This window comes from Alexandromys fortis, unplaced genomic scaffold (assembly GCF_014885135.2).
Source record: "Alexandromys fortis isolate MF-2015 unplaced genomic scaffold, M_Fortis_MF-2015_v1.1 scaffold_64, whole genome shotgun sequence".
Lineage (NCBI taxonomy): Eukaryota > Metazoa > Chordata > Mammalia > Rodentia > Cricetidae > Alexandromys > Alexandromys fortis.
In genome coordinates, this window is record NW_026067976.1 from 3,045,012 (window position 1) to 3,069,894 (window position 24,883).

The window sequence follows — 24,883 nt, forward strand, 5'->3', positions numbered from 1 at the left end:
AATCTTAAAAAAAATACTATCAAATGGGGGTGTGGCTTGTAAGGTCCAACATACATAAGGTCTTGGTTTCTATCCACAACAAACAAACAACAAGCAAACAAAGCAAGCAAATAAGCAAAGCATCATTACCTTAATGGTAAAGGTGTGGAAACTGGTTGTGATAATATTAACGCATCGTGGACTGATAGCTTAAAACAAACAAAAGCATAAATTAGTCAAACCAATTTTTTAGTCTCAATATTTAGATAAGGGTAAAATTGAAAATTACTTAATATGCAGAAAGGTATATAATTTTAATCACATTGAGATATAAATGATAGCTACAACCACTCAGAGATATTTGTATTAGCTCTTAAATTGCTGAATTTTGACCTAGTTAGTGGATTAAATGCAAGTACATAAAAATCTGGAATAATTTTTTATAAGAACCTCAAATTTATTTACTCACCACACTAGTTAAGCATTTGTAATTGTTTAGTACAAATTAATACTTGCTGAACTGAATACATTCAAGACCAACAGTGTCTGGCTTAATCCTGTTATATAATGTTAATAACGTCTTAGAAGAAATATTAAATGGATCACTCCATTAACTAGTGCTACTCAGTGTCAGTCTGTAAACTGTTATGATTCAGGAAGAGACAGTACATAAATAGAAAGCTAAATATTCAGCAACTTTGGTAACAACCTACTCTCGTTCCTGTAGTCAAGCAGTCAATCTGTGCAATCTTGTTTTTACTGATTCTACACAGGAAATGTCATAAGCTGTATTCCTACCAAGGCCTGTCACTACCTAGGCCTGGGAAAGAAGCAGGTTGTTCAGCACAGTCTGAAAGCATTGTCCCCCCAAATACTCAGCATTTAAATATTAAAATACTAAATATTATCAGTTACTCTGAAACTAAGAACATGGCCACAACATAATTTTGAAGTTTACATTATTAAATTTAGCTGTGCAAAGACCATACATGGACCAATGAAAAATTGTAATTTATGATGCCATGAATGATAAGTAATACTCCAGTTCTAATTCACCTGGAATCTAAAACCCAATTAGGAAAGAAATGTTCAGTAAAGCTACTAAATAATGAGATAGTCAGAATTTCATAAGACATACTGCTTCATTTCAAACTCAAAGAACCTGGCACAAACTAACATGAGAAGACTTCTTTTTCGTTACCTGTACAAGGATTCTTGGTCTTTGTGGTGAAGGAAAAGGGATGTTTTGCATAAAATGTGAGATGTGTCTATAAAAGATGGCGAGATGAATACCCACAGTTACTTTCTTTAATGCATCATAGATTTTAACAAGCCTTTTCATTCTACTATATAGAACCCAATGGAAAAAGTATTTATTAAAACTGAGCTAAAGAAATAAACATCTGCCAAGCATGGTGGTGCATTCTTATAATTCTGGTATTTAAAAGGTTGAAGCAGAAGGATTACTACAAGTTGAAAACTACCCTGGGCTACAGAGTGAGTTCTAGGCCAGCTTGCACTACAGAGTGAGTCCATGTCTAATAGAACAAAAACCACTATTTTCATCAGGAAATCAGTAACATAAAAACAGCTCTCATAAAGTAAACAAGCTAATTTAGGGACTACAGAGATTGCTCAGCAGCTAAGAATGGCTACCACTCCTCAGAGAGCCCAAGTTCAGTTCATAGCCACCTGGTGGCTCACAAACACCTGGAATTCTAGCTAGCTCCAGGAGGTTCAATGTACAGCGTCTGACCTCCACAGCAACCACACACATGTGGTACACACATGTATGCACAAGCACACACACAAAAATAAATCTTTTTTTAAAGCTATTTGTGTCAGACAGTGATGGTGCACACCTTTAATCCAAGTACTCAGGAGGCAGAGGCGGAAGAATCTCTGTGAGTTCAAGGCCAGTCCTGTTTAGAGAGCTAGTTCCAGGACAGCCAGGGCCTCAGAAGGAAAAAAAAGGAAAAAACAAACAATTTTTACAACCTTGGTTATCAGTGACATTATAAGGAAGTATAAATAAGGAATTTAAACCTAGATTTATTACTAGAACTCTAGACAAACAACCTAAATGCTGTTTCTCTACTTAGAAATAATGTTTTTTCAAGTTTCTCCAGAGTTTTATGTTCTTGGGAGAGATAAAATGTACAATTTACCGTAACAGAAGAACAATGATTGCATCATTGATCTTGAGTCTACTGCACAAATCATAGAATCTCAATTGCCCACAAACTTGCTAACTTGACATCAGTTAAATTTTACCTCAATTTAGTTAATCTGACAACTGAAACTCAAATGTAAAACTATAAACCACCAACTTGCATTCTGGGAACAAAGTGAAAACCCTACATTTTACACCGAATGCTGATACTGTGAAGACTTTACAAAGTTCTTGACCCTTCTACCCTTCTTGTTTTGTTACTAAAGTCGAGTATTATACACAATAACAAACAAAAGCCATGTCCCACTATAAATCAAAACAGTTTATAAATGGCAGGCTTGGGGCCAGAGAGATGGCTCACTGAGTAAGCCTAACAACCTGAGTTTGATCACCCAGAGCACACATGGTGTAAGGAGAGAACTGACTCCCACAAGTTATCCTCTGACCTCTACTCGTGTGCCTTGGTGGTATGTGTGTACAAGGATTTGTGCACATACAGAAATGCACACAGACAGCAAGCTTTATTTATTCATTAACTTTGATTTACTTACTTTCTATGTATTCTGAGTGTTGTGTTGTGTGTATATTAGTACTCGACATGTGAAGGTCAGATGGTACTGGCTACCCTGGATCTAGAGCTAGCTGTCATGAGGATGCTGGAAATCGAACCCAAGTCTTCTGCTTTTACCTGACAAGCCATTCCTCCAGCCCCAATAAATAAGCTTAAAATGACAGGATGGAGGCTGTAAATACCTATAAAGTTCCTGTTCAAAAACTAAGAGGCTCAGGAGTTTGCAGTCAGTCTAAGTCTAGGCTACTAGTCTAGGAACCCTGTCTGAAAAACAAAACAAAATAAAATACAGCACAAAGACTTCATTCATGGCTCTACATCTATTTTTCTTGATTATAAAACATTTCCATGACAAAAAGAAATATGGAACATTCTGCCTCGTGCTAAAACCAAAATCACACAGTTAACATCAGTTAATTTACTTTTGTAATTTCCATATTAGTTTACAGATGAATATTCATTATACCTAATTCTTGTACTGGCCACTTACACAAAGTATGTGTATACATTCACTGTCTTGGTTTCTGAAGAATAAATAGGAAGAAGAACACATACATCTATACAAGTTATTGTCTAATCTGAATTATCAAAACAATCATAAGGCCATGTTTACCAAGACTCCAATTTCAAGTTCACAATCAATGACTCAGTGGAGAGGGAACAAGTAAAAATATGGTGACTATGATTCTCCTTCCCTTCCAATTCTGTGGCTAAGTTAGATGACAGTGAAATGACCATTATGTATCTTATTTCCACAGACACGACACCGCATCATTATACATACTTTTCAATGGGAAGAGGATGTGGTCCAGACACAGAAACTTTGTAGATAAACATAAGAAATTTCTTAAAAGCATCAAAAAAAGGCCAGTGTGAAAGCAAACAAATGCACTTGTTTGAATTGATGGGTTTGGAGACCACTTTTCTCTCCACGGGGGTCAACAGGCCCAGCTGCATAAGTTGCTTCTCTGTTAGACGTTCTCGAGGGTAAGGCTCATAAAACTGGATGGCAGCTCCATAGACCTACAGTCAAAGAATTGTTGTGAGATTTACATTTCATGCTAGATATTAAAATCCAAACCTCAAGCATCCTAGGCAAGCATTCTACCAGGATATCTATATGCCCAATGTTCTTTTTCTCTTTAAACAAATATTCTGTGACTACATACCAAACAGATAAATGAAATATCTCACCTCAAACTCAACCAGATGTTGATGCAAATCCATCTAGATCCCCACACACATTGTGATTATACATGTAAGCATTTATTTAAAAAAATAATAAAAGAATGGAAGGGAGGGAGGGAGGGAGGGAGGGAGGGAGGGAGGGAGGGAGGGAGGGAGGGAGAGAGAGAGAGAGAGAAGGAGAGAAAAGAAAAAGGGCAACTTCATGCAGCTGGGGTGATTTAATAGGCAAAGCATTTAACCTTGCATGCCTGACAATCCGAGTCCAAATTACAGATTCCACAGTAGGAGAGAACTGTCTCCTAAAAGCTGTCCTCTGACCTCTTTAAACGTGCAACACATGTGTTCCTACACTCACACATGCATTTTAAAAAGGGGGAACGATTTTTTTTTTACTTGTTCTCACTTTTATCCAGTGTATTTTTTACCTACTCTGTTGAGTACTCTAATAACCTCACTCAACTTGTACTTGCTTGAACGACATTTTTTAGAACATGGAATATACAGAAACATAACATTGATCCCATCTGTCATTTTTGTATGTATATCCATGAGAAAGTACATGTGCACACATATCAACCCTCACCTTCCACTTGACTGGGTCTCTGTTTTTTGCACTCCATGTGCCAAGCTAGCTGGCCTGTGAGCTTCAGGGACTCTGCCGTCTCTGCTACCCATCTTGCCACTGGACAAGAGAGTTACTGGCACATGCTCCCTTATCTGACTTTTACATGGGTTCTAGTGAGTCAAACTTAGGTCCTCACGCCTGCACGGTAAGCACTTTATGCACTGGGCCTACCTTCAGATAGGGTAGTTTTTAATTCTACTTTCTGTCTCAATGAAGTTGCCTATTCTAATGATACTTACTACATATAGAATCAGCATTTATTCTTTTTGTGTCTTGCTTATTTTACTTAGCATGTTTTCAAAGTTCATCCATGTTACAGAATGTATTTGAATTTTATATTTTTTAAAGCTGAGTAATGTTCTATAGTGTATACACACCAAATTCCACTTTCCTCTCACTCTCCAGTGGATACCTGGGATGTCTGGTAATACTACAAGCATACTGCCATCCAAGTTCTTTTCAACAGAGTCCGTAAGTTCAGTTCTCTGGGTACAGATCTCAGAATGAAACTGCTTCTGTTTTCCTTTTGAAGAAGCTGCCAATCTGTTGTCCACAGAAGCAGGGTTAAAGGGTTCTACTTTCTCTATATCCTTAATAATATTGACTTTCTGATTTTTGCTGTTACTTAGTAGTCAACTTAATAAATGTGAAATGCTACCTTACCATAACTTTGTATCTCCAAACTACATGAAGCTGAGCATCTTTTACAAGCTAGCTGGTCATTTATATGTCTTTAGAGAAATGTCTACTTAAGTCTATGTGGTGGTTTGAATAAGAATGGCCCTATAGGCTCAAAGATCTGAATACTTAGTCATCAGGGAATAGCACTACTGGAGAAGGATCTATATATAAGCACTTATGAGTGAGGAGTATAAATAGATTTAAACAGAACACTTTGCCTATCATACAAAGGTCTAATTTCAACCCCCATTAGGAAAAATAAAAATCTTTTAAGATATTTATTTTGCAAATATATTTTCCCTTCTTGTCATTTGTATCTTTCACTCTCTTAAATTGTTGGGGTTTTTTGTTTGTTTGTTTTGAGATGGTCTCATGGAGCCCTGGCTAGCTTCAAACCTGAGATGCGAGTTTTCCAAATGCTATGACCACAGGAGATCAGAGGACACATCCATGGAGTCGGCTCTCTCCATCTACCTTTATCTGGGCCTCAGGGGTCATGAAGCAAGTGCCTTTACCTGCTGAGCTGTCTGGTCAGTCCTCTAAGAGGAATTTTCAGCCCTTAAGCCTGAGGCTGAATCTGAGTTTATTATGTGGTTATTGTTTGTCTGGTGGTGGGAATACAACACAAGGCTGTGCACAGCAAACTCTACATCACTGAAGTATAGCTGATTTTCACATCTAAATTCTTTTTTCTTCTTTGCTTTGTGTGTTTGTTTTATTTTGTTTGAGACAGAGTTTCATTGTATAACGAACAGTCTTGGCTGTCCTGGAACTTGCTTTGTAGACCAGGCTGGCCTCAAACTCACAGAGATCTACTTGCCTCTGCCTCTAGAGTGCTGGGATTAAAGGTGTGTGTCATCACCATCTGGTTCACATCTAAACTCTCTAGTGTCCTTTTCTCTCCAGTTATTTGCAGTTATGGGTCACTATGTGGCCTAAGTTATCTGCTATTCCTCGTCCTCCTAGTGAAGCACCTGTAGCAAGCTAAAAGCCTTGCTCACATTAGGTAACTATTTTTCACCTCAATCCATTACAACAATTCTAAAATCAAGATTACAAGTTAATAGCTGGGCATGGTGGCGCACGCCTTCAATCCCAACACTAGGGAGGCAGAAGAAGCAGGTGGATCTCTGTGAGCTTGAGACCAGCCTAGTCTACAATGTGAGTTCCAGGACCAGCTAAGGCTGTTATACAGAGCAACATTAACTCAAATATTGTCTCAAAAAACATTAACAAAAAACAAAACAACAACAAAAGACTACCAATAATAATCTAGTTGAAATACTTTCAGGGCTTAATTCCTTTTTTCTCTGGGTAACAAAAATACAACTGATAATCCTATCTTCTTTTAGCTTCAAAATCTTTATTCCTTTGGTATGTTTGACAGTAAACACTTGTCTTTATTCTGATAACTTCTTTCTTTCCCACACAAGATCCAATTCTGACCATCATTTAAATACTGCCATTTCTAAAGCTTCTTGTCTAATTCAATTGGGAAAATTTTATTCTCTAATGTTTGAACTATAATCATCTCAATAGCAGAACACCAATCTTTATGTGACCTCTTCCCAGAACTCAATTCCTATTTCCAGATGACTTGGCAACATCTCTGTCTAGATAGACATCATAAGCCATTACTTTCAAAGGTAAATAGAAACTGAGGGATGGCTCAGCGAGTTAAGCACTTGTCCCACAGCATGAGGAACCAAGCTCAGATCCCCAGCACCCAAGTAAGTACTGGGCATTAAAAACATGGCCTTCTGTTTTTGCTAGTCTGCCCTTTAGGAATTCATTTACTAAATGTGTTATATTTTTATCTGCTGTTTTTTGTTTGTTTCTCTGTTTAAAATAGGGTCTCACTGGATGGACTAGAACCAGACTGGCCTCAGTTAAACCCAGAGATCCACCTACCTCCCAAGTACAGGAATTAAAAAGTTCGCGCCACCATGCTCAGCTATTTGCTATATTTTAAAATTTCACGTTTTATCCTTTTCTGTGCTACAATTTAGAAAATCTACCTTTCTCTTCATTAATTCTTCCTTTGGGTATTGACTTATGTGTTGTTGAAACCATTCGTTGAAGGCTGGGCATGTGGAACATGCCTATAATTCAACACAAGAGGCTGAAGCAAGAAGATTCATGCAAATGAGATCAGCCTGGGTCACATAGAGAGTCCCTATCTCCAAGAAAACAAACAAAGTCACGGAATTTTAATTGTATTTATTTATATAATTTAACTTTAAAGATCATATTTCTAATTTCTAGTCATCTGAAATTTTTATCTATTTGCTTTGTTTCTTTTGAGATAAGATCTCTCTATGTAGCTCTGAATATCCTGGAAGTCACTAGGTAGACCAGGCTGGCCTCAAACTCACAGATCTCTCTCAGCTTGCCTCTCTAGCCTCCCAAGTGCTGGGATAAGAGGCCCAGCTAAATTACATATTTAATTCATAATGGCTTTAATATTTTCCTTCAATCATTTCAATGTCTTGTTATCCAGTTGTTTTATGAAATCCTGACTCTTCCCAAACCTATATCTTTAAATCATTACCATAATCTTATTTTGAGACCTGTGTTTGGAGATAGCTCTCTCAAAACACTCAGGAATATCAGCATATTATATAATTGCAAGTATCATGTTGACTTTGAAAATTTTTATGCATTATTTATTGTTTTAAAAAACTTGGAAATATGGGGCTGGAGAGATGGCTCAGAGGTTAAGAGCACTGACTGCTCTTCCAGAGGTCCTGAGATCAATTCCCAGCAACCACATGGTGGCTCACAACCATCTGTAATGAGGTCTGGTGCCCTCTTCTGGCCTTCAGGCATACACACAGACAGAATATTGCATCCATAATAAATAAATAAATCTTAAAAAAAAAAAAAAAACTTGGAAATAAATAAAAAACACATACTAAAATTAACCAGACCCAAAGTCTGCCAATTCTAACTGTACAGAAGTTCACTGAGTTGTACAGACTTTGGGTCTGGTTACTTCTCACTTCTTATGATGGGTGTTATAGTATGAATGGAAATGTCTTTTATCCAAATTATCCTAGCATTCAAATAAAACATAGAGTAACCACTTTACAACATTAAAATATGGACAAAACAGGCTTCATCAATAAGGTACAAAATATACCTTTTCAGCTGAAGAACCTGTCAAGACAAATGTTGAGAAAACAGGAAGTGGGTATTTGGTTTGAGGATCCCAGCATTCAATAGTGGCTCCCATAGGAAGGCAGAAGAGAGGCACAGATTCTGAGAGCGGAAAAGACTCATAATCTTCTTCTGGATATCGAAAAATCAAACCTTTCAGAAAAAGGATAAGGTTCATTTAAAAAAATTTTATATAAATTATTCATAATACATACTTAATAGCACATTATAATATCAAATTGCTTAGAAATATGTGTAAAATTTCAAAATTAGTTTTATTTTACAGAAACTGAGATCCCCAATCTATCCTTTATATGTTATCCCTGAACTTATATTTAATTATAACATGAAAATGTATTAAGAATATTAGTAAAGACTGAAGTCAGCCAATCTTGATCACCAATCAACACATTTTTTTAACCTACATATGTCATCACCCTAGCACCTTGTGAAGAATGGTAAGAAAGTTAGAAGGAAAATTTACTAATTATTTCAGTTAGTCTTTAGAAAAAAATTCAGAGAAGTGATAAATGTTATTTAAAAGTGCAAGACAAGAGAAGTGATCCTAGTCCCTATACCAATGCTGAAAGCTGCAGTGTAAACGGCACTCAACGTGAGCCCAAGACAGAATATGTGAGACCCAGGAAGGAGGGGCAGACAGCAGCACTGAGGGCCCTGATGGAGCCCTTCAGAACAAAGGAGCTGTACACCATCAATTAATTAGCCTGTACTGTCACCAATATACAGCCCACTTCCAAGCTAAGAACTTGAAAGTAAGATTTTAATCAAGTTCAGTCTCCAAAGCACTGCATTCTAAAATATCTCATAAGAATCTAAAATTTAGATTTAAATACTTTAGCAAAAAAAAAAAATTAAATAAATAAATACTTTAGCAATCTTTCTGCAAATGTTTTAAGTTTGAGCACTTTTTGTCCATTCCTTCTCCCTTCCAAAGAAAAGACTTGTATTCTGTATTAAGGACATATTACAGCAATGTCATATTCTAAAATAATTCGGAATCTCTTATTAGTTGTTGCTTTGTTTTATATAAAGTAAATGGTTTAATTCATTAGTATGAGTGGTTTTATGAGGGCAATCAAAGAGTTTTCAGATATGCATTTGCCTAATTTCCCTAAAATAAAATTTGAATTCGAAAACTGCATAAGCAAAAAGTAATTGGCACTGCTTCTCTTCACAAAGAAGCATTCCAGTATCTTTTATTTACAGCTGGAGCATACCTGTATTGCCAGATTTTATCCCACCATACCAGTGGGATGAAGAAGTCACACTTAAATCTTTACAGCCCTTGACACTTTAGTGTGCAGTTAGAGTATGGCGAGAGATTTCCCAAAAACTTCATGGCAGAAAAGTTTCTCAGGCCCTCCTCTCCTCCACATAGCTGATTCTTTGCAACAAGAGAGAAAGGAAGCAAGTCCACCTTTCATGGCAAGTAACATGTGGTTCAAATCAGACACACAAAGATAAGAGAAGGAAATATAAGAAGTAAAGATGCAGTTTGACACCTTTATGATTGTCCAAACACAAAGATCAAAGAAAGAAATTTCCATTGAATTATTAAATCTATTTTATTAGTGTAAACCAAAGCTCGGAGGCTTATGCCTCATATGCTTGCTTGGACAAAAATTTAAATTTAATAACATATAGAGGGTGGTTTTAGTAAATCTTACAGCATATAATGCATTTAAGAAAACTTTAGCCTTTACATGCTAAAACTTATAAATAATTAACAAATAAACCAATTCCACAAATATATAAGGGAACACATATTGTCTTTTCTAGCCAGCCCAATGATAGCATCCACTAGTTTGTCAACTGGGACAGATCTTCACTTCACTTACCAGCCTTATATGCTATTGCATTTGAAGCAGGCACAGACTTCTTATAACACAGAAACACATTGGAACCCCACTGTAAAAGATAAATTGAGTTTTCAAAAACAAAGTGAAAAGAAGAAACTGATGATTTTGAATGTAATCTAGAGACTATTTATCCAAACAAGTCATTTAAAACTCCGAGTTAGCCAGGAGTTGTAATATCTGCCACATTCAGGATGAGGAAGCAGAGGGTAGTGAATCTGAAGCCACTCTGGGTTACAAAACCATGTCTTTAAAAACAAAAAGAGCTAGGTGTCTTAGTTAGTACCTGTCTGGTATTTGTGAAACCTGGGCATGATCCCCAGTGCCACATAAAACTAGGCAAGGTGGTGCACACTGTTAACTTGGCACTAGGGAGAAGTCAGGACATTGTAGTTCAAGGTCACCTACACAGCCATTTCCAGACCAGACTGGAATGGATACATGAGACCCTGTCTCTATATTTATAAGGGTAGGAATGTATCTCAGTGGTAGAGTCCAATTCCAGTACCCATAAGAAAATCAAAACACTCTGTTAAAGAGTTGCTATGGAATAAAGTAAAAATACAGTTGACAACGCAAAAAAAAAAAAAAAAAAAGAAAAAGAAAAAAGAAACAAAGCCGGGCAGTGGTGATGCACAACTTTAATCCCAACACTCAGGAGGTAGAGGCAAATGGATCTCTGTAAGTTCGAAGCCAGCCTGGTCTACAAGAGCTAGTTCTTGGACAGGCTCCAAAGCTACAGAAAAACCGTCTCGAAAAACAAAAACAAAAAAAGAAAAGAGAAAAAGAAAAGAAACAAGTCTGTTTTTGTTTTTTTAAGACAGTTTCAAAAACTTTAGAGTTGATGAGGCCAGTGGGATGATGGCTCAGCAGGCAAAGATGCTCACTGTTAATCCTGACAAACTGAGTTCAATCATTGGGATCCTCATGTTGAAAAGAGACTTAATTCCCAAAAGTGATCTTCTGTCTTCCATGTGTGCACAAATGGATGGCTGCATACTCATGCACGCACACAGTAAAATATGGTTTTCAAAAGCTTACAGTTCTGTGGTCATTCAGATACTACTAGTGTTTGAAAGAACAAATATTGGGGCCCAAAGCAGGAAAGGCTGAGTCTCCAGGAGACAATGAAGCCATCACTCCCACCAACAGTTACAAATACATACATCTCTGCCTATCTTCAAGATAAACCTGACCCAAAAATAAGCGTTAGTCTTATAAAACTATAAACCAAATGTGTATGCCCAATTTCCTTCTCCACAACTCTGTGTGCTTATTTGAAGAAGGGTCTGATTTGTGGCTTATACTGGCCTGGGAAAACCCTATTCAGCCAAAATTGGTTTTGAACTCCTGAGTCCTGGGATTACAGTCATGACTGAGTTTTATTAACCCTTTCAAAAAGTAAGCATATAAAACCACATTAGGTAAAATAAATAACTCTAAGGAGAGTTTCCACCCAATCTATCTGCAACTGTCTTTAGCGCTACTATTGAAATCCAGAAGTTAAATCTCTGTGTTGATATAACAGACAATATTAAGATATACACAGACATACATAAAATTCCAAGCATAAATTACACTTTGTCTATGTGTATCAGAATATTAAAAATGATGATTTATGCACATTAGGAAGAAACAGCTAGGACTCCTTAACAAAGGAGTTAGTCTAGCATGCACAAACCCCTGGCTTGATCACCAGAATCACAGGTCTTTTTCAAATTAAAGAAATAGAGAAAAACATAATCAAGAATCATAAAAATGTGAAAATAAACTATAGAACCAATATTAACATTTTTGGATTATTCCCAAACAGAAGTTTGAAAAGGAAGCAACTCTGTCTTACCATGCCACAGTTTAAATTCTTATCGACTTTGCAGAAAGTATGAGGAGGGGTTTCCCCTTTACTGGTGATTATAACACAGATGTCAGTTACAGCCAAGGAATTCTGGGACCGAGCTGGGGGAGCCCTGCGATAGGTGATAAAAATTCTCTGTGAAGTAGTTGAACTATTGTTGACGTTGGCACAGCGACCATAGGGCGTGGCTTGGATCACTTCACATCCTGGAATAAGCCTTTCTTTCCCTTCGTATAGCACTCTGCATGGCAGGGGGAAAGGGAGAGAAAGGGTTTAAGATTAATGCTGTTTTCTTCTTGAAATGAGCAAAGAAAACTTTGGTCATTCCTGTCCCTCTCCAAACTTCAACCAGAAACGAAAACTAAAATTACTACTTTAGGAATTATAAATCCTGGATTGTTTTTCAAAAGCTAGAACACGATTTAAGAAACAAAACTGGACTGAGCAATTCAATTTTTTATGACAAGAAACCTAAGCAAGACAATGGAACACCACAGACATCCTCTGGTCAGGCTTCAGAAATTCTATGGAGTTCTCAATCCAGATGGTTTCTGAAAAATGTCCTTCCCAATTCCTGTCAAACTTTTATTTTTAAAAGTCCTGAGACCAAGTGAGTCCCACTCACTAGGGAGGCAGAGGCAGGAGGACCTCTGTGAGTTCAAAGTCAGTCTGTTCTACAGAGCTAGTTCCAGGCCAGGGAAATAAAGCAAGTCACAAATCCATCCATTCATAAATGATTCCTACCATCAAGTATGTAAAATGTGCCAAGTATTCCCACTGATGCACAAGACTGACAAAGTCAAAGACCTGCCTCGGACACACTGCCTGGGTAACAAAGCAAGATCCTATCTCAAAAAACCAAAACACTCTAGCTTGAGAGGTGGCCCAGTGGGCAAGAGCACTTACTGTCAAGCTCAACCTCAGCTCTCATCGCTGAGAGACCCACATGGTGGAAACTGAGTCCTGTAGGATGAACTCCACATGTACCCACACACACATATTTGCGCGCGTGTGCACACATACACAAAATATTTTTTAAAATATAATTTCAAAAGAAGTAAAAAGTATATATGAAATGTGAAAAAAACTGCAAGTCACATAAGATAACACAATTTTTAAATGATCACACAACAGGACACAGAGGCACACACTTTTTATTCCCAGCATTTATAAGGCTGAGGTCACAGAAATAGATAATTAGACTTTCTCAGGAAAATAAAATGGGGCAGGTGTGGTGATGCATACCTTTAATCCCAGCACTAAGGGAGCAGAGGCAAACAGATCTCTAAGTAATGTACATGAATTCCAGGCCAGTCAAAGCTACATAGTGAGACCCTGTCTCAAAAAAAAAAAAAAAAAAAGTAAGTGGGGCCGGAGAGATTGGGTCAGTGGTTAGAGCTCTGCTACTCTTCCAATAGAGCACCTACAAGGTGGATCACAATCACCTGTAACTCTAGCTCTGGGAGATCTGATGCCCTCTTCTGGTCTCAAAGGGCACTAAGCACATATATAGTGCCCAGACACACATGACACAAAGCACCCCACACATAAAATAAACAAACACACAAATAAGAAGAAAAAATAAGTAAAATTTTAAATAAAACATATAAACAAAATGGCACAAAGATAGGTGAAGGGTGTATGAGAACTCTGTTACCCTTATAGTTTCTGAGTCAGGTTAAAACTATTTTAAACTAAACTTTTTTGCCAGGACTTGGAACAACTAGGCAGAACTAAAAGCTCTAGATCAGACCGGACTGTGCAGCTAGGCCATGTCTCCAGAAACAAACACTATTTTTTTAAAATGCTTAAAATGAAATGTCCCTATTTTTTTCAAGTAGGCAAAAACATGCAAGTGGCCAAAACACATGAAGTTGCTGAGTATGTCAGATAGCAAAAATAGAAATGATGAGCTATTATTTCATGTTCTATGAGAAGAAAATCATCAGAAAGGTAAGAGGTCAGGGTATGGTAGCACTCGCCTTTTGTCACAGCACTCAGGAGGCAGGGGCAGGTAGAGTCTTGTGAATTTGGGCCAATCTGATTTACACAGTAAGTCCTAGACAGCCAGGAACAGAGAGAGTCTGTCTCAAGAACAAAACAGAAAGACAAATAAGAGGGCTAGAGAGATGCTCTGCAGGTAAGAGTACTTGCTACTCAGATCCCAGCAATCATGTCAGATAATTCACTGCCACTAAAACTCAAGCTCCAGATCTGATGCCTCCTCCTGGCCCCCAAGAGCATCAGAACACATACAGATATGTGTGTGTATGTATATATATAAATATACATACATACACACACACACAGAGAGAGAGAGAGAGAGAGAGAGAGAGAGAGAGAGAGAGAGAGAGAGAGAGAGAGAAATACACATTTTTTTAAAGACAAATAAGTATTGGTGAGGATGTAGAAAAAAATGAATCCTCATATACTACTGATGAAAAGTACTTGATTTAGAAAACAGTTTGATGCATCTTCAAAAACTTCCAAAGAAGCAAGCAGTCTACTATGGGTATACAACCAAGACAAATAAAAACACAAATGCTCATAAAATCATTACAGTAGCCAAAATGTGGAGGGGGAAATCAAATGCCCACTAACTATTGAAGACAAAATATGAACATTCACAAGAAACTACTACTGTCCAGCAATTAAAACAATGGACTATATGGAAAATTCCACCCTTGTCAAGTGAAGGAAGGCAATTTAGAAAAGCATGCCTAGTAGGACTGCATTTATACGATGTGCCCAGAAGAGGCAGGTGTTCAGAGACAGAAAGCAGAATAGTAACTTCCTAAGAGTAGATGGGAACCAGAACATTAGCAAGTGCCTGCCAATTAGGTACAGGGTTTCTTTTGGGGGAGATAAAAATATTCTAAAATGGATTATAGTGACTTAAAAAAACTGAGTAAATGTGTGAGTAATCTGTCAACATTAGTTACACAAAGCTCTTAAAAGGTCAACCAAATTTTAACATCTATTCTAAAGGCCTAGCAATTTAAATCAAGACTCTATCAGCAACTAAGTGAACAGAAACAACAATGAGGGGCTGGAGAGCAGGCTCAGAGGTTAAAGCATGTACTGCTCTTTCATAGGACCCATTAGGTTCCCAGATCTACATCAGATCACAACCACCTGAAACCCAACTCCAGGATTTCCAACACTTTCTTCTAGCCCCGTCAGGCACCTACATGCACATGGCAGACGCAGACAGATTAAAAAAGATAAGCCTTAAATTTAAAACTCAAAATAAGTATGCAGAAGCTTATGGATCACAGCCGTGTAGGGCTGTAAGTCTACCCATTTTTCTGATTTACTTATTTTCACTTTATGTGGATGAATGTTTTGCCTGCAAGTATGTCTGTGCACCATGCATATTCGGTACCCTCGGAAGCCAGAAGAGGGCATCAGATCCCTTGGGACTGGAGTTACAAACAGCTGTTCAGAGTAAGGCAATTAATTCACTATTCCTGCATTCACAAGGCCTTAAGCAAAAAAAAAAAAAAAAAAAAAAAAAAAAAAAAAAAAAACATGAGAATTAAGAAAACAGCCAGGTAGTGATGGTGCATGTCTTTACTTCCAGAACTTGGGAGGCAGGCAGATCTCTGCGTTCAAGGCCATACTGGTCTACAATGGCTGAGGGCATTAAAAATAAGAGTCAACTGTTTGTTGTATGCAGAACACTCAAAAACACACAGATGGAACGTGGAATGATATAAAGCAATACTCCAAGAAAAGAGAATCTGAAAGCAAGCAGGACTACCTATATTCATTCAGACTTCAAGTCGAAATTATTTAGAAAATATCAAGTCCTTACATGCTATCAGAAAGAACAAGCTACCAAATTACAATTACAGTTGGGGGCTGGAGAGACAGCATAGTGGCTAAGAGTGCTTCCTCCATAACAATCCTGAGGACTAGAGTTCCGATCCCAGTATCAATGCAAGAGCCAGAGGTAGATAGAATGAAAGATCATCAGGGCTTCCTGGGTCCATCCAGCTGAGAAAACACAAGTTCCAGGTTCAGGGAGAGACCCTGCTTCTCAAAGGAATCGGAGGAAACTGAGTAAGTTACCCTACACCCCATTCTGGCCTCCATTATGTGAACAAGAGCACACAAGTATCCAACAAACACAGACACATTGTACACACAGAGAGAAACAGAAAAACGAATAAATGAAATAGTCATAAATACCCAAACACTACTGAACACAAGGGATAGATAAGACCAGATACGATAATATGGGGTACTGAAATACTGTTCTTTCATCAGCAGATACACCAAATCAACAAACTTCAGATTTAAACTGTGCCATAAATCAAACAGAAAAATTCTGTAGAATGTCATCTAACAGCTGTATAATATTCACCTCAGCATCCTGTGAACTTTGTCTCTATTATGTATCTCTGGCTGCCCTGAAACTTACTCTGTAGACCAGGCTGGCCTCAGACTCACAGAAATCCACCCTTCACCTGCCTCTGCAAGTGGGATTAAAGGCATATGTTGTGGAATAATCTTTTTATACACTGTGAATATGTGTCATCCAGACTGGTTTAATAAGTTGTCAACAGCTAGGCAGGGTTTTCGGAGCAGAGAGAACACCGGAAAGAGGGCAGAGCTGCCAGTCAGGCATGGAGGAAGCAGCATGGATAGTACAGCATAAAGATAATAAAACCACGAGGCAGAAAGCAAATTAATAGAAATAAGTTAATTTAAGTTATAAGAGCTAGTTAAAAACAAGCCTAAGCTGTCAGTCAAGCTTTCATAATTAATAAATAAGAAGTCTCCACGTTGATGTGGGATTCCCCTCTATATGCAGTGAATGCCACTGGTTAATAAAGAAGCTACTTTGGACCTACTGCAGCACAGAATAGGGCAAGGCGGGAATTCCAAGCAGATAGAGGACAGAGTAGGCGGAGTCAGGAGAAGCCATTTAGCCTCCACAGTAGGCAGATGCCAGATGGAACCTTACTGGTAGGCCACAACCATGTGGAAATATACAGATTAATAGAAATGGGTTAATTTAAGATGTAAGTGTTAGCTAGAAATATGCATAAGCTAGAAATATGTTTTAATTAATACAGTTTCTGTATGGTTATTTTGGGTCTGGGCAGCTGGGAAACAAAAGAGCAGTCTCCGACTACACCGTGTAGTTATTTGGGAGTTGGCAAGTGGGACAGAAAAGTCCACCTACAGGCATGCACCACAATACCTAATTTTATTTTTTTAGCCAAGTTTTAACAAAACAAAAATTGAAATAATTTTCTAGTATATTATCAGACTATACCAGAAAAAAAAAGGGAAAAATTAATACCAATAGACTGGCAGTAATTCAAGAATTCAGGAGGCCAAAGTAAGAGGGATTGGGTCATCACAGCAAGTTCCAGACCAGCTTGATCTACATAGTGAGGCCCTGTCTCAAAAGAACAGGGGCTGTATATGTTGCTCACTCAGTATTAGAGCACATGTCATCATGTATATTGCTTTGGATTTAATCCTCAGCAACCCAGAAAATGAAGCAAAAAGGAAATATCAATAGCAATATAAACTACAAACAAAGGGATAATGCTCTTGTACACTGTAAAGATTTGTCACTCATACTGACTTAATAAAACACAGATTGGCCAGTAGATAAGCAGGAAGTATAAGCGGGGGCAATCAGACTAAGCAAATTCTGGGAAGAGGAAAGGTGGAGAGTCAGTTACCAGCCAGACACAGAGGAAGCAAGATGAGAATGCCTGACTGAAAAAAGGTACCAAGTCACGTGGTTAAACATAGACAAGAATTATGGGTTAATTTAAATTCTAAGAGCTAGTTAATAATAAGATTGAGCTAATAGACCAACAGTTTATAATTAATGTAAGTCTTGTGTGGGGATGGGGGTAGGAAGTAGTACATATAATTTACCAGACCTTTGGAATATAGCAAAGGTAGGTCTAAAAGAAAAATAATAATAAAACAAATCAAGGGTAGCAACATAGCAACATAGTTCAGTGATCTCCAGATGCACATTGTTAAGTTTCAAACCCAGAACAAATGACTAGGGTGCTTATTTAACATATCAAGGCGGACCTGGCAGTCAGCTTCTCCCAGCAGCCATCAGTCCCTACCTGTTACAGGGTATAGATGGGAGGATACCCCAGCCTCTACCCTGAACTTCTCCAGCCCAGAGGCTCTTCCCTATATAATCCGGACATTTTGGTTTCCTGCCCCTTTTTGTACCTTTGGCCTCCTGGCTGCTGCACCTGGTTCCCCTCCCTCTCCTCACATGGCCCAGCTCAGTCTGGTCATGTCCATTCCAGACTCCCCCAGGTATCCCTGCCTCTGACTGTGCTCTCCCACATATCTGTAATAAACTTTCTCCTCCACCACTCCTAGGAGCAGTCATGCCCTTTCCTTTTTATTTCTTTTTTTCACTCACATACCACTAATATGTGTCCACTCTCTCACACACACATATACACAGCACTGGATAGATGGACAGATGGACAGACAGACAGATGGACGTATGGATGAAGTTAAAAACCAGAGTCAGAGCAAGATCTCAAATAAATGGTACGCCCCAGTCTTAGATAAGCAAGAATAAGACAGATATGGTGGTGCACACTGTAATCACAATTTTAAATGTCAGAAGCAGTATCATGAGTTCAAGGCCAACCTGGGCCACAGAGTGGGTTTCAAACCTGAGCTACCAATTAAAACCAGTTGAATCTCTGTAATCCATGGTGGAAGGAGAGGACCAACTCTGGAATGTTGTGTGGCCACCCACAAGCTCACTGCAGCACATGAGCAGTGCTTGCATATGGACAAGCATACAATATACACACAAAAGTAACAACAACAAAAAAACACAATCAACTTGATTTCATTACAGAAAGGAATGGATGATTCAACATATGCAAGTCAATAAACATGATGTAGGACATAAATAAAGCACAAAATCAAATGATCATCACAATGGATTAAAAAAAAAAACTCAACATCCCTTCATAATAAAAGCCCTGAAGAAGCTGGGCATAGTGACATGCTCCTTTAATTCTAGCACTCCTGAAGCAGAGGCAAGTGGATCATTGTGAATTCCAGGTCAGACAAGGTAACCTAGTAAGACCCTATCTCAAAAAATAAACAAATAAATGGGTGGATGGATTAATAAATTAATGAAAGAAATAAAAAGAAAAAATTGTAATAGCAAAAATCTAAGAATAAATAATAGCAGGTACTCTTTATATAAACCAAAAGCTAATATTACATTGGGGAAAAATACGAGAAGACTTTCCTGTAAAGCCAAACTGATGGAGGAAGGTCATTGATCAAATAAAGAAACTGCCTCGGCCCTGATTGGTTAGAACATAGGTGGGTGGAGTAAACAGAACAAAATGCTGGGAGGAAGAGGAAGTGAGCTCAGACTTGACAGCTCTGCTCTCTGGAGCAGAGATGCCAGGCTCCTCTCTCCCAGGCAGCTCCGACCCAGGAAGGACGTAGGCTAGAATCTTCCCGGTAAGCGCACCTAGCAGTGCTACACAGATGATTAGAAATGGGCTAAATTAATATGTGAGAATTAGCCTAGAAGAGGCTAGATAGAAATGGGCCAAGCAGTGTTTAAAAGATACAGTTTGTGTGTTGTTATTTTGGGGCATAAGCTAGCCAGGCGGCCGGGGTGCTGAGGACGCAGCCCCGCCGCTCCTATTACAACACCAGACAATGGATATGAATGTCAACTTTTTTCTCAATCATACAGTTAAGTGCTAAACTTATTATTACCCAAAGCAATAATGTAAGAAAATAATGTAAATAAAAGGGATACAAATAGAAAAGAAAGAATTCAAATTACCCCTATTTGCAGACCATATGATCTGTGCTTATACTTTGCCACAAAAGCAGATACTAGAATAGTGGAATACAGGGATGGAGAGATGGCTCAGCAGTTAGGAGCACTGACAGTTCTTCCAGCGAACCCAAGCTCAATTTCCAGCACCCTCATGAAAATTCACAACTGTCTCTAACTACAGTTCCCAACACCCTTGCACAGGCAAAATACCAATGAACATAAAAATAAGTAATTTAAGAAAAGAAAATACAGGACCTAGAAATGAACCCATGCAGCTTCAACTCCCTGATGCCTGACAAAGATGTCAAAAACACACACCAGGAAAAAAGAAAACTTCTTCAATAAATGCTACCAATAAAACTCAAAACCATACACAGAGGAACGAAATTTCTTACCCTGTGCAAAAGTCAATTTAAAATATATTACATGTTAAAATATAAGATATTAAACACTGAAAGTACTAAATGAAACCACTTGGGGACACACAGTTAATGATCTTCTCAGTAAGACCCAATAGCTCAAGAAATAATAGTAAGAATTGACAACCATGACTGCATGAAATTAAAAGCGATATAACAAAGAAAATGCTTGGTGTAATGAACCAAGAGTCAATTAATGGCCCAGTACATGCCACCACGCCTGATGACCTAAGCTTGATAGCCAGGATCTACATGGAAGAAGAGAACTGACTTACACACATCCTCTCACCTCTGCGTGTACACTGTGGCACCCCCCCAACACACATACACAAACACAAGTAAAATCTAATAATCTTTTTTAAAGTTTCCATTTCACGCCAGTAAAAATGACTATAGTCAAGAAAACTTAAATAATGAAAGAATAAGGGGGAAAGAAATCTTCTTAAGCTGTTAGTGGTAATATAAGTTATTCCTGCCACCATGGAAATCAATATGGAAGTTGCTCAAAAAATTAAAAACAGAACTAGTACACTACCTAGTTAGCCCCCTCTTGGGTGTACACCCAAAGGAATCAAAGCAGGCATACTACAGCGACACGCTGCATACTCGTGCTTATCACAGCACTACTCACAACAGGTGACAAAAGGCTAGGTGCCCATCAACAGATGCATGGATAAAACGAAAAAAATGCAGTACAGAAACACAATGCAATTTTATTCTGCCATGATGAATGAAATTATCTCATTTGTAGAGTATTGCATACAAGTGGCCATTATCTACCAGAATTGGAGCCAGAATCAGAAAAACAAATGTCACTCATTTTCTCACACATGCATAATCTAAATTTATATGCAGAAGTGTGTGTGTGCAAGTCACACACAAGTTCATTCTTAACACTGGGAAGGTGGAGGCAAAAGGATCGCGTGTAAGACCATCTTCAGCTATACAGCAAGTTTGAAGTCAGCCTGGTATACACAAGATCCTGTCTCAAAACTTAAGTCTCAGCAGGTAGAGACCCCTGCCATTAATCCTAACAAACTGAGTTCAATCATTAAGTCATGACAGAAAGAGAAAGCTGACTCTCTCGTTATTTTTTTACTTCTGTGTGTATGTACATGCACACAAAATGAACAAACACATAATACAAAACAAAATGGCATATAGTAGTACATCCCAGAGCTCAGGAGGCAGAGGCAGCAAATCTTTATGAGTTTGAGGTCAGCCTGGTCTATAAACCATATTCCAGGCCAATCATACTGAAATCCTGACTTGGGGGGAGGAGCAGGAGAATCATGAGAGCCAGTGATATGTATATCTGCTAGCAAGTCCAACAACTTGAGTTTGATCCCTGGAACCTACAATGGTGGAAGAAGTTGCTCCATGACCCCATCATGACCCCACGTGCACACCATGTATGTTAACACACACATAAAACACATGCATGCGCGTGCACTCGTGCGCGCGCGCACACACACATACACACCTTGGATACACTAGGACAGAACAGAACAATGACATGAAAGAAGACAGACTATTTGTGAATAACAGCAGGATCACTGGGGAGGGGTACAGAGGCAAATGAGCCAAGTACACTATATACAAGCATAGAAATGTCATAAATGCAAACAAAAAGACCAAAATGGCATTTGTGAAAAACTTAGAGTTAATATTTTCAATGATAAAACCTTAAAACTTTTCCCTTAGAATCAGGATTGAGACCAAATGGCTACTATGACTAGTGCTGCGCAGCACTGCAGCAGAAGGTCTAGCCACAGCGACTGAACAAGAAATAAAACTATCCAAACTGTACAGGAAGGTGAAACTATGTACATTTCCAGGTGACATCACCTTGTATTTTCCAATAAAGCATTAACAAAGCCCAAACAAGCAGAAGGCTAATGAACCAACCCACAGAAGCGGAGGAGTACACTACTTACATATGTGCCCTAAAACTGTTTAATGTATATCTCCGTGAAAATTGCATGTTTTGTATAAGAGACAAACTGAACCTAAAAATACTTGTCAGGGTGCTCTCAAATAGCTAAATATCTATAATCCTTTTATGTATGGTGTTGGGGGTGGGGGGTGGTTCTGAGACAGGCCTTCATGTAATCCATCAAACCAGATATGTAGCCATGAGTCCTGTGCCTACCAGAATCACACGCGAGTACCTCTAAGGCCACCTGGCTCTACCATCAGTTTTTACTAGGGGTAGTTTTATAATAAACACAACACTTCAATATAATACCCACACATGATAAATCACTAGGGAATTATAAAGCAGCATAATTTTCATAGGAAAGTATCAACACAAATTTCTGAAATAAAGTCTTTTTAGCAGTAAAAGTAACAAAGAAATCTTCACTGACTTCATTGACAAAATACTTCACAACTGTGATGTATTTATTTTTACTTATGTCTGTATGAGGGTATCAGAATCCCCTGTTACTGACAGGTGTGAGTGGCCATGTGAGTGCTGGGTATAAGCCAGGACCTCTGGAAGAGTAGAGCTCTCTCTCCAGCCCCCTAATAGCTTTGAGGGAGGGGACCATTTTTTCACTTTTTTCTTTCTTTCTTTTAAAGCAGTCCTGAGACTTGAACCTACAAACTCATATGCATTGGGCAAACCAGGCCCATCTCCAGTTCCCAATTTAGAAAGGAAGAGAGGAGAAATGAGTTTCCCTAACAGCAATATTTGAGACAGGATCTCTTGTAGCCCAGACTGGCCTTGAACCTAGTATACAGACAAGGATGGACTCCGATTTCTAATCTTGTCTCTACCTTCTAAGTGCTTTGGAGTACATGTACAGGTCACCACACTTGACTTCCAAATATATATACAGTGTCTTTTATCATAGCACTTCACATTTCTATATCTAATCAAGAGTAGTATAGACATGCAATATATCCTTGAACTTAATCTTGAAATAAAAAATAACAAAACTACCAGAAAGTTCAAATTTCTACTACTATATACCTTCTTATTTTTAAACAAATTTAGTTCCCTTTACCATTGCAAAAGAAAGTGATCATACCCAATATCTGTAAGGGGAGGTTTATCTCTCCCTCTCTTATAACACAGGAAAAGCTCTGGGCTTTTCAGACTTCCATAGTTCAAGTTTGCTTGGAGTGCTGACGGAGTGGCTTCAACACAGGTGTACCCTTCGGGTACAGCTTCCCCAGCTGACTTGATAATAACTGCAATGTCTGTGATTGGAGCTTTAGGGCCAGTTGATTTAGTATCTATACGGTTTACTTCTTGATCTAGAAGAGTTGATGTATCCGTGAGACCTGCCACAACAAAGTAGTCTGTCACTCTTGGTCCTTTGTCTTCTATCATGACTGCTGTCTGTCTCCTAAAACAGAAAAGAAATGATATCAATGGTTGGAAATACTTTATACTGATCAAAACTAAGGCATCCTTAAATTAGGAATAACCAACTACCATACTTCTCAGTGAGATTTACAATCAAACTTCAATCTGTAAAGTTTTTATCATCTTATCAGCTTTTACCTAAATTAAAAAAAAAAAGTAGGTCTGGTACATTGGCAAAACAACTACAGTCATTTTATGCACCTATAGCTCTTATTTACTACAAAAGCTAGGTGTGGTGGCTCAATCTGTAATACTAGCACTTGGAAGGCTAAAGCAGGAGGACTTTAAGGCTAGCACTACACAATAAGACCCTGTTCCAAAACCCGGAAAAGGCGCCATCGAGATGGCTCAAGAAGTAAAACATCTGCCTCAAAATCCTAACGACCTCAGCTGGATACCTGAAATCCACAGCGGGAGAAAGTCAACTCCCCTGCAAGCTGTCCTCTGGTCTCCACACTCACAATATTTAATCCCAGCTGTTGATTTGACTCCTCCCAGATCTACCCTGAATTTCCTTCCCACCACCTGACTTGGTGTCTTCTCCAATTTGCGCTGCCCACATACTCAGGGATGTGAGGCCAGGAGCTACAACCCTTAGAAGAAAATTAACTCTCTGTCCGCCAGTGGTCATCAGTTGTCAATAGCTACTCAGTTAAGGGTAAGGACTCTTGAGCCCCTGTCCCCCTCCAAGATTTATACATTTTAAGTAGGAGCTGTACATTTCATCTGTATTATTGTCTTTTCTAAGTTTTAATTAGCATGTATCAATTATTCACAAAATAGGTTTCATTATGACATTTTCATACATGTGTATAGCATATTTTGATTATATTCAAAACACCTTGCTGGGCATAAGGGTACAGAACTTTTTAATGGAGTAATTTAATGACAGATACTCCATTTCTCTGCTGTTTTACGTGCATTTAGAGTCTATCATGTTTTATCTTCATTTTTGGACTATCCCAAATGTCTTCTAAATTACTTTTTGATCCTCACAATGAACCCCACTTTGTTTAAAAATTCCTTATTTCTAATCATGTACGTCTTTTATATATGCCATCTCACTTTTATGTCCAATTTATTTTAAGACAAATATTCTTGCATAATGGAATTTCTTCAAATTACAAATATTTTGCATTCAATACCAAACAT

The 24,883-nt window shown here is 38.2% G+C and overlaps 1 protein-coding gene across 3 annotated transcripts in view; it reads right to left on the minus strand.

Moving 5' to 3' along the window:
- Window positions 1–24,883, minus strand: part of Dennd4c (DENN domain containing 4C) — a 97,304-nt gene that overhangs the window by 54,141 nt on the left and 18,280 nt on the right. For 2 of the 3 annotated variants that reach the window (XM_050157361.1, XM_050157360.1), the window contains exons 2-8: window positions 23,391–23,711; window positions 12,097–12,349; window positions 10,236–10,305; window positions 8,360–8,529; window positions 3,508–3,746; window positions 1,181–1,247; window positions 130–188 (exon numbers count right to left, since the gene is read on the minus strand). In XM_050157361.1, the coding sequence (XP_050013318.1) occupies window positions 130–188; window positions 1,181–1,247; window positions 3,508–3,746; window positions 8,360–8,529; window positions 10,236–10,305; window positions 12,097–12,349; window positions 23,391–23,695 (1,163 nt within the window). In that variant the 5' untranslated portion in view covers window positions 23,696–23,711. Of the gene's footprint in view, window positions 1–129; window positions 189–1,180; window positions 1,248–1,841; window positions 2,702–3,507; window positions 3,747–8,359; window positions 8,530–10,235; window positions 10,306–12,096; window positions 12,350–23,390; window positions 23,712–24,883 lie in introns of those variants that run through there. The other variant, XM_050157362.1, reaches the window with a different exon arrangement.